The sequence below is a fragment of the Molothrus ater genome, chromosome 6, assembly GCF_012460135.2.
Source record: "Molothrus ater isolate BHLD 08-10-18 breed brown headed cowbird chromosome 6, BPBGC_Mater_1.1, whole genome shotgun sequence".
Taxonomy (NCBI): Eukaryota; Metazoa; Chordata; class Aves; order Passeriformes; family Icteridae; genus Molothrus; species Molothrus ater.
This window is the reverse complement of record NC_050483.2, coordinates 46,100,010-46,115,699: the sequence shown is the minus strand read 5'-3', so window position 1 is coordinate 46,115,699 and position 15,690 is coordinate 46,100,010. Positions and strand designations below refer to the sequence as shown.

The window sequence follows — 15,690 nt, the reverse complement described above, 5'->3', positions numbered from 1 at the left end:
CTTGGCCTCAGACAGTTTTTCTGTGACTTAGCTTCCCTCTTGTATCTTTCTTGGCAAATACAAATACTCAGGGCAGAAAAAAGAAGCAGATTGCCTTATATTTTCCAAACTGATAATAGCTTGTCTGTCCTCAAGTCCAAAGTGCCACATTCCAGTGTGTAAAGCTGGAATTCTCAGGGACTGCTGTACTAATGTCTCTGCCTTGGTGTAAGGAGTAGGTTTGTGGTGGGACTGTTACCTTCAGTGCTTGAATGCTGTTGGTCCCAGGTTTCTGTCAGAACACATATCCATCCGAACTGGCTTTGCCACCCATGGCAGACAGCTCTCAGTGAAACCTCTGAGCTATTGGTGCACTTCTTAGCACCATTTCACACAAGGTGCACCTTTTTATCACCATCCTCCTCTTTCAAATTACTCTTGTGCACTGTTGTCCTCATGGCAATGCTGTGGTACCACTTGAGTACCAAAAACTGTTCAGTCACAAGACAGAAGGAGCAGTGGGAATCCCCCACACAAGAAAGTTGTTGTTCACCACATGCCAGAAGGAAGTGGAAGCTTAAGAAAATGTACTTTTGTTTGAGGAAGAAGGCAATTCTCCCATCTCCAAACATGTTGATGTCTTAGGGTTTTTTTCTTGTCAAAGTTCCCAGAATTCTCTTCTCTACTGTTCTGTGCTATGTATCCATTTTCATTAATAATTTCAGAACTGCCCTGACTTGTAGATATGCAGGGGCAGGTAAACATGTCACGTTTCTTACAATCCAGAGTATTGTTATTTCTGTTTTTCTCTTCCGTCAGTGTCTCGCAGTTCACCTTTCCTCTAGATAATGGAAAATTTTCTGAAGTGATAGATGTAGCAAAATAATTTTAACCAGTTTTGTACCCAGTGCTAATATTGATTTTTGTCTTTGCTTTTCAGAATTTACTATTTACAGATGAAACTGATAATTCAGAAATAAAAATAATTGATTTTGGCTTTGCTCGTTTAAAACCACCTGATAATCAGCCTCTTAAGACTCCGTGTTTTACCCTTCATTATGCTGCCCCAGAGCTCTTGAATCACAATGGTTATGATGAGTCTTGTGATCTGTGGAGTTTGGGGGTCATTTTGGTGAGTGATTGAGGTTTTTAACTATAATTTTATTGCATGTATTTCTTTTGTGTTAAAATGCAAGGGACTTGAGATGATTTCATACATAAATTGGTACATGCTGAATTCAAGGGAGGTGAAAGTACTACTGCACAAATATGTTCCAAAGACAGCTCTTTTCCAGGAGCAGAATTTTTTTTAGCAAGTAGGAAATAAAATTTAGCATTTTTGGGAATGGAAAAATTACTTGATACAGTCAGCTTCTCAAAAAGATATAGTCTTGTTAGGAGATTTTACAGGCATCCATATAATCTTCTGACACCTTCAATTCAGAGAAGGAATCAACCTGTATTCTGATCTACAGAAAATTAGTTTCATTTTATATAAATGGGTTAGAAATATATTTTCTTCATGTCTTCCTGGAATAGATGAATGTTTTTTCTAACAAGGACTCCAGAGAAAGTCTTCTATATTTAAATAGTCAATAGCTTCAAAGTTATGTTTAGGCCAAGTTTTATTGTGTAGCATTGGCGATGCAAACAAGAGCCCCTCATATTTACCAGCAGAGTTGCCTATAAATACACTGTGTTTCCTAAGGCTGCTTTTGTTCTTGTGGCAGTACACGATGCTGTCAGGGCAGGTACCGTTTCAGTCTCAAGACAGAAGTTTAACATGTACCAGCGCGTTGGAAATTATGAAGAAAATAAAAAAGGGAGAATTTTCCTTTGAAGGAGAGGCTTGGAAAAATGTTTCTGAAGAGGCTAAAGAGCTAATTCGAGGTATGTATTTACAAGTATTTAAGGTACATTATGTTTTTATTTAAAAAGTAGAATTTGGAGAACCAAATTCTACAATATCTGGATGCTCCAAAGTGTCTCTCCTGACAGAGCAATATGCACAGCTTGAGCTGTGTACTGACCTCTAATACAAGCAATGAGTGGCAATGGACACATCAGAATGTATTACAAATTTCTTGTACACCTAGCAGAGTTTTCTAATGTGGTAAGATGCTGACAAGGTTAGTGGGGTTACAAGGAACTGAAGAGCTTCAGAAAAAGTGAACTCACTCTTATAACATGTTTAAAAGCAGAGTTTTTTATTATGTTATTTTTGCTTTTCTAAGAAACCAAAACAGCTTATGAGATAGAATAGAGATTCTCTTAAAAGCTGAGCTTTTGTAGAGAATGAATTTATTACTATTTCTTTTCTGCTGGCTATTTTTTAATTCCTGTACAAAGACTACTTACTGTATTTCTGAGCTGCTTCATTGACATTTGCTTTGGTTCCCGTGCTTTGGTTCCCTTAAGCTTTAGAGCATCTAATTATGTTTTCATCATGAGCTAGACACCTACCTTAATGCTTCTTAGACGGAGTTCTGAATTTCTGTAGAAGCAGATTTGTAAGGAATTTTTCTGCCAAAAATGTAGGGATATCCAGATTCAGACTTGAGTGAATTATGCAGGGAACCTGAGGCTTACTCTTTTGAACTTTATCCTAGACAGGTTATAAGTGAAGAAATATTTTGGTGGTTCTGAGTTTTTGTGAAGAGATATGTGAGTTATCAAACAGTTTAATATAATTTTTTGCCTTTAAGATTCTTCTGGAGAGGATGATAGTATAACATTGTGTAAGCCTTATCTAGGATAAATATTGGCATACCTAGGATAAATATTGACATTAGTTACTTATCAAAGCAATGCATGAGATTTTATTAAGAAATATTTGCATTTTCTATTGACCAAAGATAAATAGCTGACAGTTTTAAAGAAGGTAATATGTTTCTATTAGGACTTCTCACAGTGGATCCAAACAAAAGGATTAAAATGTCCAGCCTGAGATACAATGAGTGGCTTCAGGATGGCAGCCAGCTCTCATCTAACCCTCTAATGACACCTGATAACTTAGGCTCTTCAGGAGCTGCAGTGCACACATATGTCAAAGCTACTTTCCATGTAAGTTCTGAGAAATTTTTTGTCATGTGCTATATTTTGTAATGTGTCATCTGGATTTGTGTGTTTTCTCTTAACAACTATACATATCTCTCCTTATAATTCAGTACATCCTTATAGCTCAATTTTTTTTTTCCTCAATAACATTTCCTCATAACATCTCTGATGGAGTACACAAAAATAGGAATGATGAAGCAAGCATAAATTTCTTGGAGATATTTATTTTCATTAGGATTTGGACCTTGAGTGCTGTTCTGGAAACAGCAATTAAAAGTATTCTATGTCTTAGAGAAATCTATTAAAAGGTCTTCAAACTTTTATGTAAAAAAAACCCAAAATTTTATATTTAACCGAAGTAACTGTTTGACATTTGTCCTTAGGGTTACTAAATTGAGGTAGAATTTCTGGAATGTATGTAGTTCATGTTTTTTATATAATGGGTGCAGTTTTAGTGGCCTTGCTTGTCTACTATTGTATATTTATTAAGATAATTTGAACTGCAACTGTATTTTACAAACATAGTGTTGATTCTCATGATACCCTCTACAGAGAATAAATCAAAATTGAGCAGATCTATGCTGAAATGCTTGTGGGTGCTTTTTAGGAAGGAGAGAAGAACAAAGTAATTGTTTTTAGAGAGGTCCTGACAAGCAACATAATTTGGGCTGAAAGAAAAATTGTAATTTAGCAGTGTCCTCTCTGAAAATGTAGTGTTAATTAGGTTAAGTAAAGTAAAAAATGCTTCTAAACTAAAAAGAACAAGGAGAGGAAGATGCCAATCAATAATGTTATTTATTGGCTCTTATGTACCTGCAAAGGCTGGTAAAGTCATTGTTACAGCTACAATAGGAATTAGTCAAGAAATTACGTTTTAGCTTGTGATGTACCATGGACCATTCACAATAAGTTATAAAATGTGTTAAATATCCTTAAAAACTTAGAATTGCCTTTTATTTTGAAACAGGCCTTTAACAAGTACAAAAGGGAAGGATTTTGTCTCCAGAATGTGGACAAGGCACCTCTTGCAAAAAGAAGGAAAATGAAAAAAACAAGTACAAGCACAGAGACACGTAGCAGCTCCAGTGAAAGTTCCCATTCTTCTTCCTCTCATTCTCATGGTAAAACTACCCCCACAAAGACATTGCAGCCCACAAACCCTACAGACAGCAATAACCCAGAAACCATCTTCCAGTTCTCCGACTGAGCAGCAGAATGTCCTGTCTCGAGGAGCTAAATGGTTACAGACTTGGCAGTACCTGTATTGTCTTCTCCTGCCCTTCCTCCTGTGGCTTACAGGCTGCTACAGGAAGACTTCTGTTGCTTTAGAAATGTATTTTAGTCATATCTTTTTAGCTCTGTATTTCCATACATTTCCTTCTAGAGTTGTATGGTATCACTGGATATAGTGTAATACTGTTATACAGCCAACATTGTATTCTCTGAGGGCTACATTACTGGTGTGCAGCCAAGCTCCAGGTAAGTAGCTGTGCTGCTCATGGTACTGCTTGGAAGAAGACTGTTCCTCAGTGTCACAATCTTCCTCCCAGTTCCTTCCCTACTGCTCAAAGAAAGGAAAGCTCTGTAACATATGTAGAACTTCAGGATCTTCTGCTCTTACCCAGCTCTGTGAAGAATATTGTAGAATTTGATTCTTCATGCATGTAAACAATCATTGGTACAACGCACCAAAGCAGTCTAGTAGTCTAAAGCCTTTTAAATTTATGGTTATGATCTGTCCCATTTATTTGAATTTTAAGATCAAAATGAAGCACTATGGAGCTCCTACTTTGTTTAAAAATAATATCTTGTTCTAAACAAATGAGAATAGAAGTCTTAGATTTTTTTTTAATTTATTTATTTTTTTAAACACTTCTAGGGTAAAAGATATCTGATAAGGTGAGATGTCTAGTACTGTGATACAATAACTTTTATTTTTTTGAAGTTATTAGCTTCTAAAAGATTTTAAAGATTCTAAAATATAATGCTATAAGAGAAAATTAAATTTCATATTTGATTCTTTGGAAAATGGCCACATATTAAAATACCTATTTCAAGATTTAATTATAATTTATATTTTCTTTTTATAATTACACAATAATTTAAAAATACGAAGATTTTTTTAAAGATAAGAGAACTCCAGTTTCAGCATTTGTTATTATAGGGTCCATAAAAATGCATACCAAGTTATTTGAATTTTGCATTGTGCAAATATGGCAGTCTAACAGTGACTGTAAAATATTAGAATATATATGTTTTATTTTTTTGCACTTTATAACATCCAAAGGAGATGTTTTAGAATAAAGTGCACTCAGATCTCTCTTCCTAAAAGGTGCTGAGCACTGTTTTACTGGGCTGAATGATCTGAAATCCACCATATTTGGTGGTTGTGGTCATAGTGAAGGAGAATTCTGTACTTTGCAGGAGTAAATCCCTGTATATTACCCACTGTTTTCATTCCTTACTGTAAAATGCAAAGCTCTTTCTATCTTGCTTTTACATTGTATATAACAAATACTAGACCTGGGCACCTTGTGTAGTGTAGACGTTAACAACTTATGCACTGGGAATACTAAAGGGAAATTATATTGAACACTGTGCTTCACGACTTGTTCACTGTGGTGTTCTACAGTGAAGTATTTCCTACTGTGATAGTATAGTATGTACATAACTGTTTGGAATCATAAATGTGACTTAGAGAAACATCAGCATAAACTTTTAAATCAGTATATTTTATAAATTTATGGAGAGCTCTTTTATAGCTTGTATTCTCAATGACTAGGGGTAATTTAAGTGCTAAAAATGGCTCCAGTTTTGCAAATACTTACATATGTAAGTTTCCACTGAAGTCAGAGAGGCTCCTTGTCATATGCCTAAATTTGTGTGATGGAAGACTAATTGACTAGAGGATTTTGTTAACAGCTGTCTCTATCCTAAAGTAACCTTAATCCAAACCCTATGCAAAAAAAAAAAGGTTATAGAAATTGTTTATATCAGTGGTTTTATTTATAGAATTATATCATATATCAGTATTTACAAATACAATAAATCCATGTTTACAGGGATTGTGTGTATCAAAACATGGCTTTGAAGCCCAACATGTTTGTTCTGTGTTTCTTTAATATTAATAATGGCATTCTGAGGTTTTGGAATTGCTCATGTGAAATAGTTTACTACTTTCTTGATGTGAATGTCAACAGTAATTGCAGCATTAATTTCAGGTTGATGTGAATATTGAGATTTGCACTGTTTATGTAGAAGTAGTATATTTAAAGATCAGTCTATGTGCTAATAACACAACCAATTTTAAGTGGCCTATGTTAAAGTATTGAAAAATAATTGTCAGTGTAATATATTCAGGTTTGCTTTCTGAATGCTCTCTTTGGAAGTAATCTCAATAGTGAACATGGCTCATTTGTAAAAGAATACTTTTTCTCTCCCAAATAAACTTGCTGTAAATACAACAAACAATCCACCATTAATACTTGTTATGCAGACAGTATAAGTGAATTTGGAGATTGGAGATCAGGTTGCTTATCAAGTTTGCACTTTGAGGAGTTCGTGGAACTTGTCTTCAGGATGAGGACAACAAAAAGCAATTTCAGTCTGATTTCATTTAAGTGTAAGAAACTGTTGGATACCAGGTGGATTTGGAATATTGTGACCCAGCTGAAAGAACTTAAATGTTAGGAACACGGGATGTTAGGAAATGTTGTTTCCCTGTTGGAAAATTTAAACTGTTTCTTGACAAACTGATGAAACAACAGGAATGTTTGCACAAGATACTAAATGCTAGAGATAATGGCTGTATTGTCAATCTTTTTTTTCTACACAGGTTTTGAGAGACTGTTGTGAGACAGAAAGTTATTAGAATACATCACTTGTATCAAAGACAACTTTTATAGCTGAATATTTCTGTGTCCTCTTTGTGCTCTTGCGGTAGTTGTTTAATAAAAATTGAAACCCAGGGTATTTCTTTTGGGCAGGGCTAAGTACATTTAGGTGTCACCTTGTATTTGCTTTGAACCAGTTACCCAGGGTAGCTGAAATGTTTGACTGCCTGCTGCCTCCAGGTGACAGAGCTCTCGAGGAAGTGGATTTGACACTAAGCTGTCTGAATTTTTAGATTAGCATTACATAAACAACTGCTGATGTACATACACATTGATACATTGAAACTTGAGTTGCAAACTAGGCAGCTCGAGATTGGGTTTACTTCTTGTTCTAATGTCCCTGCAGGAGAGTATTTACTCTTGGCAGAACAATGTTTTAATCTGTTGACCAGCCTGGAACTCAAGGTCATATAAAGACCGTGGGCCATGTTTTTCTTACTCTGACCACTGTTTCAAATTTGAAGTGTACAAGTTAATCTTCATTAGTACTATAAATACTTTATATTGTCTTGGTGAAGAGATGCTACACTGTGAATTGTGTATACTCAGATTAAGTTTTCTTCACAGTGCTGCTATGCCTCAGTCAGCTTTAATGTCTGGTAATGAATCTGTCTGCTGTCAGAAATACAATGATGTCAGTGATGTTGTAGGCAGATTTGTGTGAAAAGTCAAATTTCTTATGAGTAAAGATTTCAGTTAGTGTGGGTTTTAATCTAATCTTCAAAGTACTCAGTGTCTGGTAAAGCCATTTCTTTGTAATACTTTTAGAAACACAAATACTAGTATAGCAGGTCATTCTGCTAAAGGATTTAGAGAAGTACAAAGAAAAGCACATAACTTGCAGTTCCTCTGGTTTAGTGAAATTTCTATACTTTGAGGAAAAGAATCAGTGTATTTGGCATATGCGTTGTTTACTGCTATTAAGAAACCCCTATCAAGTACTTCATTAAACAGCTGGGGGTGAGGGGGATCATGTACTGCATCAGAGACTGGATTGAGGCTTCAAATTGGCTCTGCTGATGGAGGTGTTTTCTCAGCCCTTTTCCATGGCTACTTTTCTGAACAAAATAACAATTCCTACACAGTTGTATCCCTTCTCAGTCATCTAAGAACAGAATAATTCTCAGCAGAAAATGTGTTCATTGGTTATAATGAAATGTTGCACAAGCATTTTCTAATCTGTGCATGTGTTATCTGCATGCATGTAGATACATGCTGTATTGCATGTCTAGATCTCAATTTAAAGTAATATGCCTTGATTAACAGAGCTTGTATTTTAAAAATGGGTTCTGGGCTCACACAGATTTGGAGGACTGGATAAGGCTGCCACAGAAGAGGAAGAAGGTTGTAGGAAGTCAAGAGGTGAGAAGCTTCTGGGCAGATATTTTCAGGGGCAATTTTTCCCCTGGCTATCTCCATGTGCATGTATTATTCAGTGACAATGAATTGCAAGCTTTCTTGCCAGTTATCCAACATAAACATATTTCCTACCTCTGCAGGTCCCCGAGTATATGTGTGTGTGTGTAGCTTTATAACATTTACTTCATCATATTGAATTTATTTATGTCTCAGGTATCATTCCAGGTGTTTTTACTAAATTAATGGTCTTTATTTCTTCCTCCATAAGTGACAGTCTTTTTCAAAATACTGTTTTTACATGGCAAAACATACTATTGCCTTCCTTCAGTTGAAATAGTTGACTGAATATTCTGGATTGAGAGATCAGAATATAACATGGGTATTTCAGCTGTAAAGAGATAAAAGTGCTTTGATCTTAGTCTGCTAGTGAGAAACACTTCTCAGTTTGGTCTTTTAAGCCCACAAGGCACTGGATTCTCTAAAAGTAGAAGAAATTTGGAGCTGTTCACTAGCTTTCATCTGCCATCACACATTTTTTGTATCACATATTAAATAGATTCTGAATCTTCAGAACACCTGTGTAGAAAAGAAAACTCAGACTGATTCCTGTAGTCTGCAGTAGAAAATGAAGTTATGGTTTCAATTACATAGAGTAGCTGAAACAGTCTCTTGTTTGTTGTACCCAGAAACTGCATAATGGAGAAATGCAAGAGACCTGCAGTAATGTAAATTTCAAGAAAACATGTATTTTGACAACCTTCATGTTCTGTGTGACAGAAATGGAAGACAGCAACTGGCTGGGAAACATTTTTCAATTTTGTAAGCATAGATGTTATGGGCTGGTCTGACTAATACTTTAATCAGTGGTAGAAAGGAATCCATATTATTTGCATGTAAAATTGCTTTTAAAAATTGGCAACCAATCTAACTGTATTCACAAGAGTCATGGAGAAGTCTGCTAACTTCCTTTGAAATGCCAATAATAAAGGAAAGAAAAACAGAACTCTTTAATTGCTTCAGGAACTGCCAAAAACCCTAACAGATGAAAGTGCAAATTGATTGCAAACTTCTTACAGCTTTCTTAATACAAAGATATTTGTCAACAAATCCAGCATCAAATCTTGAAATCGGTCTCATTTATGTTCACCTGATTTTCCCTAGTTGTTTTTTTTATTTTGTTAAATATGTAGTTGTCCTAGTATGATTATGACCAAAAGTCTATTTGCATAAGAAGGAGAAAAAAAAAATCAAAGTATTTAGGATTAGGCCTTGTGAATAACCAAAATAAATCTGCTTGGAAAGGTAACCATTTCAAAACATGCATATATATTAATGGTATTTGCTGATAAAACTATGTCTTGCTAAGTACATTTAATCTAAGTTATGGATGTGATTTTGTGTGACGTTCAGCTATGCTAAAAAAGCTTTCAGGTTTAAAGTCTTTGGAGTTTAGGAAAGTAAGAATAAAGGGGAAAATTTAAAGATGATGCTGCAGAGAGGGGGTAATGCTTGAAATTTGTCCATGAGTTACTTGAGGTGACTGCTTACAGAGGTATCATTGTATGGTCTGCAGAAGCTCACTCAATAGTTCATATGCTTCTCTTCCTATAAAATTAATATACAGTGGAGAAGAGAAATTCAATTCACAAAACCAGCAAATACCTCAAAGCTTTTCTCAGGTATCTCCTTAATGAGTTCTCATCCTTTAAGCAGATAACTCCGCTGAACTTAGCAGTTACTCATGTTGAAGCTACAGATGCTTGAGGGAACAGGATCCCACTCTCTGGCTCACTGTAGAGGGATGCTACAAATCAGAGCTCAAGGTGCTGTGTCCCTGCTGCTTTTAAGTTCAAGTGTTCATACAATTCTGCTTAGTATGTATCACCATGTCAGCCCCATTGGTATGCAGCTGTGGCTGGTCAGTTCAATTTTTTAGTGCTGTCAAATTAAAGGCAGACTTGAGATCTACGTCAGGACCAAAGTGATTCAAGGCTTTGAATCTTAACATGCATCTGGATTACAAAAATGAATTAAAGTTTGGCATTGGCTTTCAATCTTGATAGTCTTAAGATGTTTCTGCAGCAAATGTGTATGCCTACAGATATCTTTACAGTATTGATCTCTTTCACCTGCAGAGAAAGAAACCTGCAAAATTGTTTCTTGCCAGATAAAAACTTTTGCTGGAGTCCTAGTAGAAGAAATCATCCCTAATTTCTACCTTTACCTTTGAAGCTATAAAGGAAAAAAATGAATTGGTGACAGATTCTGACAGCTGGTTATAAAGGAGCAGGCTGTGTTAATTTGCAGTGAGAGGAACAGGGCGTTCTATTTCATGTGTCAGTGTGGGCAGGGAGTGGGGAGAGGGAAAGAAATGGAAAGAAGGGAATGCTGAGTGCTTTGCCTCACTGTAATTTACAGGACATTCTGGTTGCACACCATTGCTTTTGAAGGACCAATTATTTCCATATTCAGTTAAAATCCTTTTGAATAAAAACACCCCACACAGATTAACCTGACAACTTTTCTTCTTGGAAACAGTTCCATTTTCAAGTGGCAAATATAGCATTGTGGACATTGATTCCTTATTTCCTTAATGCCAGTTATCAACAGATTACAGTGGAATTTTCTTTCTGACAAATACACACCTCTCTCAGTTCTTTGTCATGCCAACATGCAAAACCTTGTGATAGAATTTCATAAAAAAGCAGAGAAAATTTTATAAAAAAGAGAATTAATTGAATTGGGGTTTTTTTGCCCAACATTCAGAAATGAATGAGGATTCTTGAAGTGGGTCCAGAGGATTATTCTGAATTTGATGGGAAAAGTACTAGAAGAAAGGATAATTTTGTGAATACAGTGGTGAAGAAAATACAGGAAAGCTGTGCTCTAGAAGACAGCTCAGGACTTGTGGAACACTAGTAGAACCAGATGTCAGGTGAATGCTCCTGTCTCTAGAGCTGTTAAAGCATAACCATGCTTATTTGAAGGATGATAAGCCCAGCCTGTTGCCCAGTCCTGTCAGAGCCACAGGATTTGTGCCATGACCTGTTCAAAGGCACATGATGAGCCCCAGGGGAGGCATTCTTTGTTTAAGACTATTTTGTACTAATTCTGGATCTGCTGATTTTTTAAAGACTTCTCTCCAGTTATTAACATAATTGAAACATTTAATTTAAATGCATGATTTTTCATTCTTTCCAAACAGGACAAAAATAGTTGCTGAGCACTCTGTTGTCACCAATGTTTTTCTTGCCTCTGGATATAATGAACCGATGATGTTGCTGAAATTATTCGTTGTCCTCGGCAACTTTCTTAGCCATTTGTCATAGTATTCACACTAAACGGTATTATCTGTCAATGTTTTAAGGTACCTACAGGTTTAGAAATTTTCCGAAGTTGAATGTAGCTTTCGACTCCCTCTGGTGGTCTGGCAATGGAGCTGGCAAATAGTTTGTCTGTCACTGACTGCAACAAGCAAACGTTTGAATGCAGTATGACATTGTATTTTATTTTTACTCTTAAAATAGTCCCTTAAAATAGGAATAGTCAAAAATTATACATGGCTGGTTTTCTATTTTGAAAAGTAGAGGCTTAATAACGTGCAAAATCGTTGTATCTTTCTAAAAACATATAATTACTATTTTTAAAAAATCCATAATACTATTCTGGATGTTGTTTTCGTAAGTCAAAAGAATAGGAAAATGTCTTTGCCTCTGAGGTTCAATTTGCCTAGGAAGATTTTCTTTTATGAGTTTAAGATAGAGATTAAACTACAATCTGGATCACATCTAGAATTTAGCTGAACTGTGTCTGTAAGTTTTGTTACTGTGCAAGGACAGTGCAGGGTCCCTCTTCATCTATTTCCCTACAAGCAGTGTTGGACACCAGTTTGAAATAGAGCAGGAAAGAGGCTTACCATGAGAGTAGCACAATGAAAGATTCATTATTAGACCCTAACCTGGCTTTTCCCTGAACTTAAAAGTAGCCAAAGCACTTACCTAAAATCCTTAGATCTTTGAACAAGACTGAAATGTTTTTCACTGGCACAATAAAAATGAGAAACAGCAAGCTATGGCATTTTTCTTCCCGTTTTCTCCCTGTTTCTTACTACATGGTAATATAGGATAGCAAATTTACTGACACCATACCATTGTAAAAATACAGTTGTGGAGCAAGTTGCAATTCAGATATAAATACGTTTATTCAGCCTCTGAAAAACAGTGTAGTGTGGATTCTTTAAATTCTGGGAGATGACTCTTTTTTTTGGTGTATGTGAATATTTGCATTTGTGGTGCAGAGGATATTTCCAGGCACAGTGTGGCAGGTTTAAAATGTAGTATGAAGCACTGAGCTGGAAGAATATGATTTTAGTAGATACTGGCAGTTGAGTGATGCTCTGTTGCCCTTTCACTGGCAATGCTGGCTCCCATTTCACGTGGGTGGGCTTAGAAAGGACATCTTTTGGAGTCTTTTTTTTCAGCACATTTAGTGATTAAACTTTGGATTCAGATAATGACTGCTAGACCCTGTCATTTCTTAAAGACTGTGAATTAACATCAAGGGATTTCATAAAATAGTAAAAAATGTGTTTGCCTGATTGTACAGGCATACATTCAATTTTCAGTATCAGTTGCCCATTATCTCACAAGTGCAGTATGAATTGAATCACTTTGAAGGCAACAAACTACAAAATCAAAATCCATTGTGAAGAAAGCTTTTCAGGTTCCTAAGTTTTCTTGAATTGTTTTGTGTATGACATTAACTTTCAAACAGCCATAAGGGCTTAATGGTTTACAAAATAATGTACATTTGCAGATGTAACTATTCTAAGAAAATAAACTCATCTAAGTACAAAACCTTGAAATGTTGAAATAATTTGATAAAGTTTATTTCATTTTTTACATGGCTGTCTTCCTTGCTATGAGGCAGGGGTGGGAGGTTTTATAATGGGCTTTTTGTCAGACTTGATTTAGTGGATACTCTTCAGTCTCACTTCCCTTCAAAGAACATGTTTATACTCTCAAAAAGGAGACAAATGTCACTGTGAAATTCTTTCCTCAAAGAACTTTCATATGGTCTGTTCTCAATTTCATAGAGATTACTGGCTTCAGTAGGAATGGAGAACTGTGTAGTTCCTCCTTCTGCCAACAGTGTTGCACTAACTGGAAAAAAGATGACTTGGGTTCCAGTAAAAGTTTTGCTTCCGTTAATGGTTATGAGCTGTGCTCTTCACTGTAGAGGAATTAATTATCCCACTAATGAGTTTTGGCCTGAGAATTTTTGCACTTCACATTCTACAAAATAGCAGACGGCAGTGGGAGTTGATTATGATTGCCTTAAAATACAAATAGTATTTGAATTGCATCTCTGATCACTTGCAGTAGGAATATATTAAACATTCTAATAAGCATTACAATGTTGATTTTAATTGAAAGACAAAAGATTGGTAAAATTAACATTTGTGGTGAGGAAAAGCTTTTTAATGTTTACTTTTTTGTAATACTATGAATAAGAAAAAAGGGCTTTTATGTTGTCTTCTATAGCATCACATTTCCCTCAAAATTGTTTTCTTTCTCTGATGTGTGCTATAGGTAGAAAAATAATTTTAAGAGTCAGCATTATGACTAGCAGTTTCAGATGAACTTTTTTGGAAAAAAACAGCATACTACTGGTCAGTGTGCCAACTTAAAACCAGAGTAGTGGTAAACTTGCATATTAAACACTTTTTCTTTAAATAATGAAACAACACTGGCATTAAGCATCACTAACCTTTGACACAAGTTGGCTGTTAATCTTGGATTCTTCCTCACCACTTCAGGGATGGATAGTATTTGTCTAAGAAGCCAAAAATACGGTCTGGAATAAAAAACCCATTGACCCTGTGAGTTTACTTGCAGGAGGTTTTTTCCTCTCTGGGTTTTGAGCAGTCTATTTTCATATGTTGCCTTTATAAATGCAAGAACTTTTTGAATTGAGTTTTCTGATTCCTTGTTAAAGAATGTTTAATATCTTAGCGAGATTAAAGTGTTGCTTTATTTAAGTCAGTTTATATTCTCTCTAACGTTGTCATCAGTTTAAAGGCCCATCACACCTGTTTCTCATAGATCTGTGTGGAGTACTAGTGCAGAAAGTTTCTTTACCAGGTTTATTTTCAGGTTATGAGGAGTATGGGAGTACCATATCAGTGTGTGTATTGGGTTTGTGTGGCCAGGTTTTGGTAGTGGAGGGGACACTGCAGGAATGGTTTCTGTGAGCAGCTGCTGAGGCTTCCCTCACATCCAGCAAAGCCAGGGCCAGTTGACTTCAGGATGGACCCACCTCTGGCCAAGGCTGAGTTCATCAGAGATGATAATAAAGCCTCTGTGATAACGTATTTAAGAAGGAAAAAATGTTATTGCGCAGATGTAATTGTGACTAGGAAGAGAGGAATGAGAATATGTGAGAGGAACAATTCTGCAGACATTGAGGTCTGTCCAGGAGGGGCAGAAGCTCCTCCAGGCACCAGAGCCAAGATTCCCCTGCAGCCCACGATGAAGACCATGGTGAGGCAGCTGTGCCCCTGCAACCTGTGGAGGTCAAATCCATTGTGAAGAGGGGAGCAGAGATCCACCTGGAGCAGGTGGGTGCCCAGAGGAAGGCTGTGAACCCATGGGAACACGCTCCTGACCTGCAGACCTGTGGAGAGAGAAGCCCATGTAAGGGAGAGTTTGACTTGTGACCCCATGGGGGACCCACACTGGAGCAGTGGGTTCCTGAAGGATTGCATCCTGTGGAAAGGGACCCACACTGCAGCAGTTCATGCAGAACTGTAGCCCATGGCAAGGACTCACACTGGAGAAGTTCATGGAGAACTGTCTCTCATGGGAAGGAGATGAGAGCTTCCTCCCTGAGCAGTGGCAGAAACAACAGGTGATGGACTGACTGTAAGCCCTGTTCCCTGTCTGCCTGTGCTGCTGGGGGGAGGAGGTAGTGCCCAGGAAAGAGGGAAGGGTGGGGGGAAGGTGTTTTCATTATTTAGTTTATTTCTTATCATCTTGCTCTGATTTTGCTTGGTAATAAATTCAATTAATATCTGCAAATTGAGTCTGTTTTGCCCATGACAGTAATCAGTGAGTGACTTCTGTCTGCCCTTATCTCAACTCATGAGCCTTCCGTTGTATTTTCTCTCCCTGATCACTCATGGGGGGCAATGATCAGGTGGCTTTGGGGAGTGTCTGGCACCCAGCCAGGCTCAAACCACCACAGTGTGTAGCTGTGTAGTGAAAGGCCCTGTTTCTTCATACCAAACTCATGAAATTGCATTGAACAATCCACTTCTCTTCCCCCTGTGTTTGGGAGGATTGGAGTGGGAGAGATGGCATAAGGCAAAATGATAGAATAGTACATCTTAGTTATTTTCCTG

At 36.7% G+C, this 15,690-nt stretch overlaps 1 protein-coding gene across 2 annotated transcripts in view; it reads left to right on the top strand.

Annotated features, from left to right (window-relative positions):
- Positions 1-13,144, top strand: part of RPS6KA5 (ribosomal protein S6 kinase A5) — a 73,676-nt gene extending 60,532 nt beyond the window's left edge. For both annotated transcript variants that reach the window (XM_036383567.1, XM_036383568.2), the window contains 4 exons: positions 920-1,111; positions 1,710-1,869; positions 2,879-3,042; positions 4,004-13,144. In XM_036383567.1, the coding sequence (XP_036239460.1) occupies positions 920-1,111; positions 1,710-1,869; positions 2,879-3,042; positions 4,004-4,243 (756 nt within the window). In that variant the 3' untranslated portion in view covers positions 4,244-13,144. The remainder of the gene's footprint in view (positions 1-919; positions 1,112-1,709; positions 1,870-2,878; positions 3,043-4,003) is intronic.
- Positions 13,145-15,690: the final 2,546 nt, after the last annotated feature.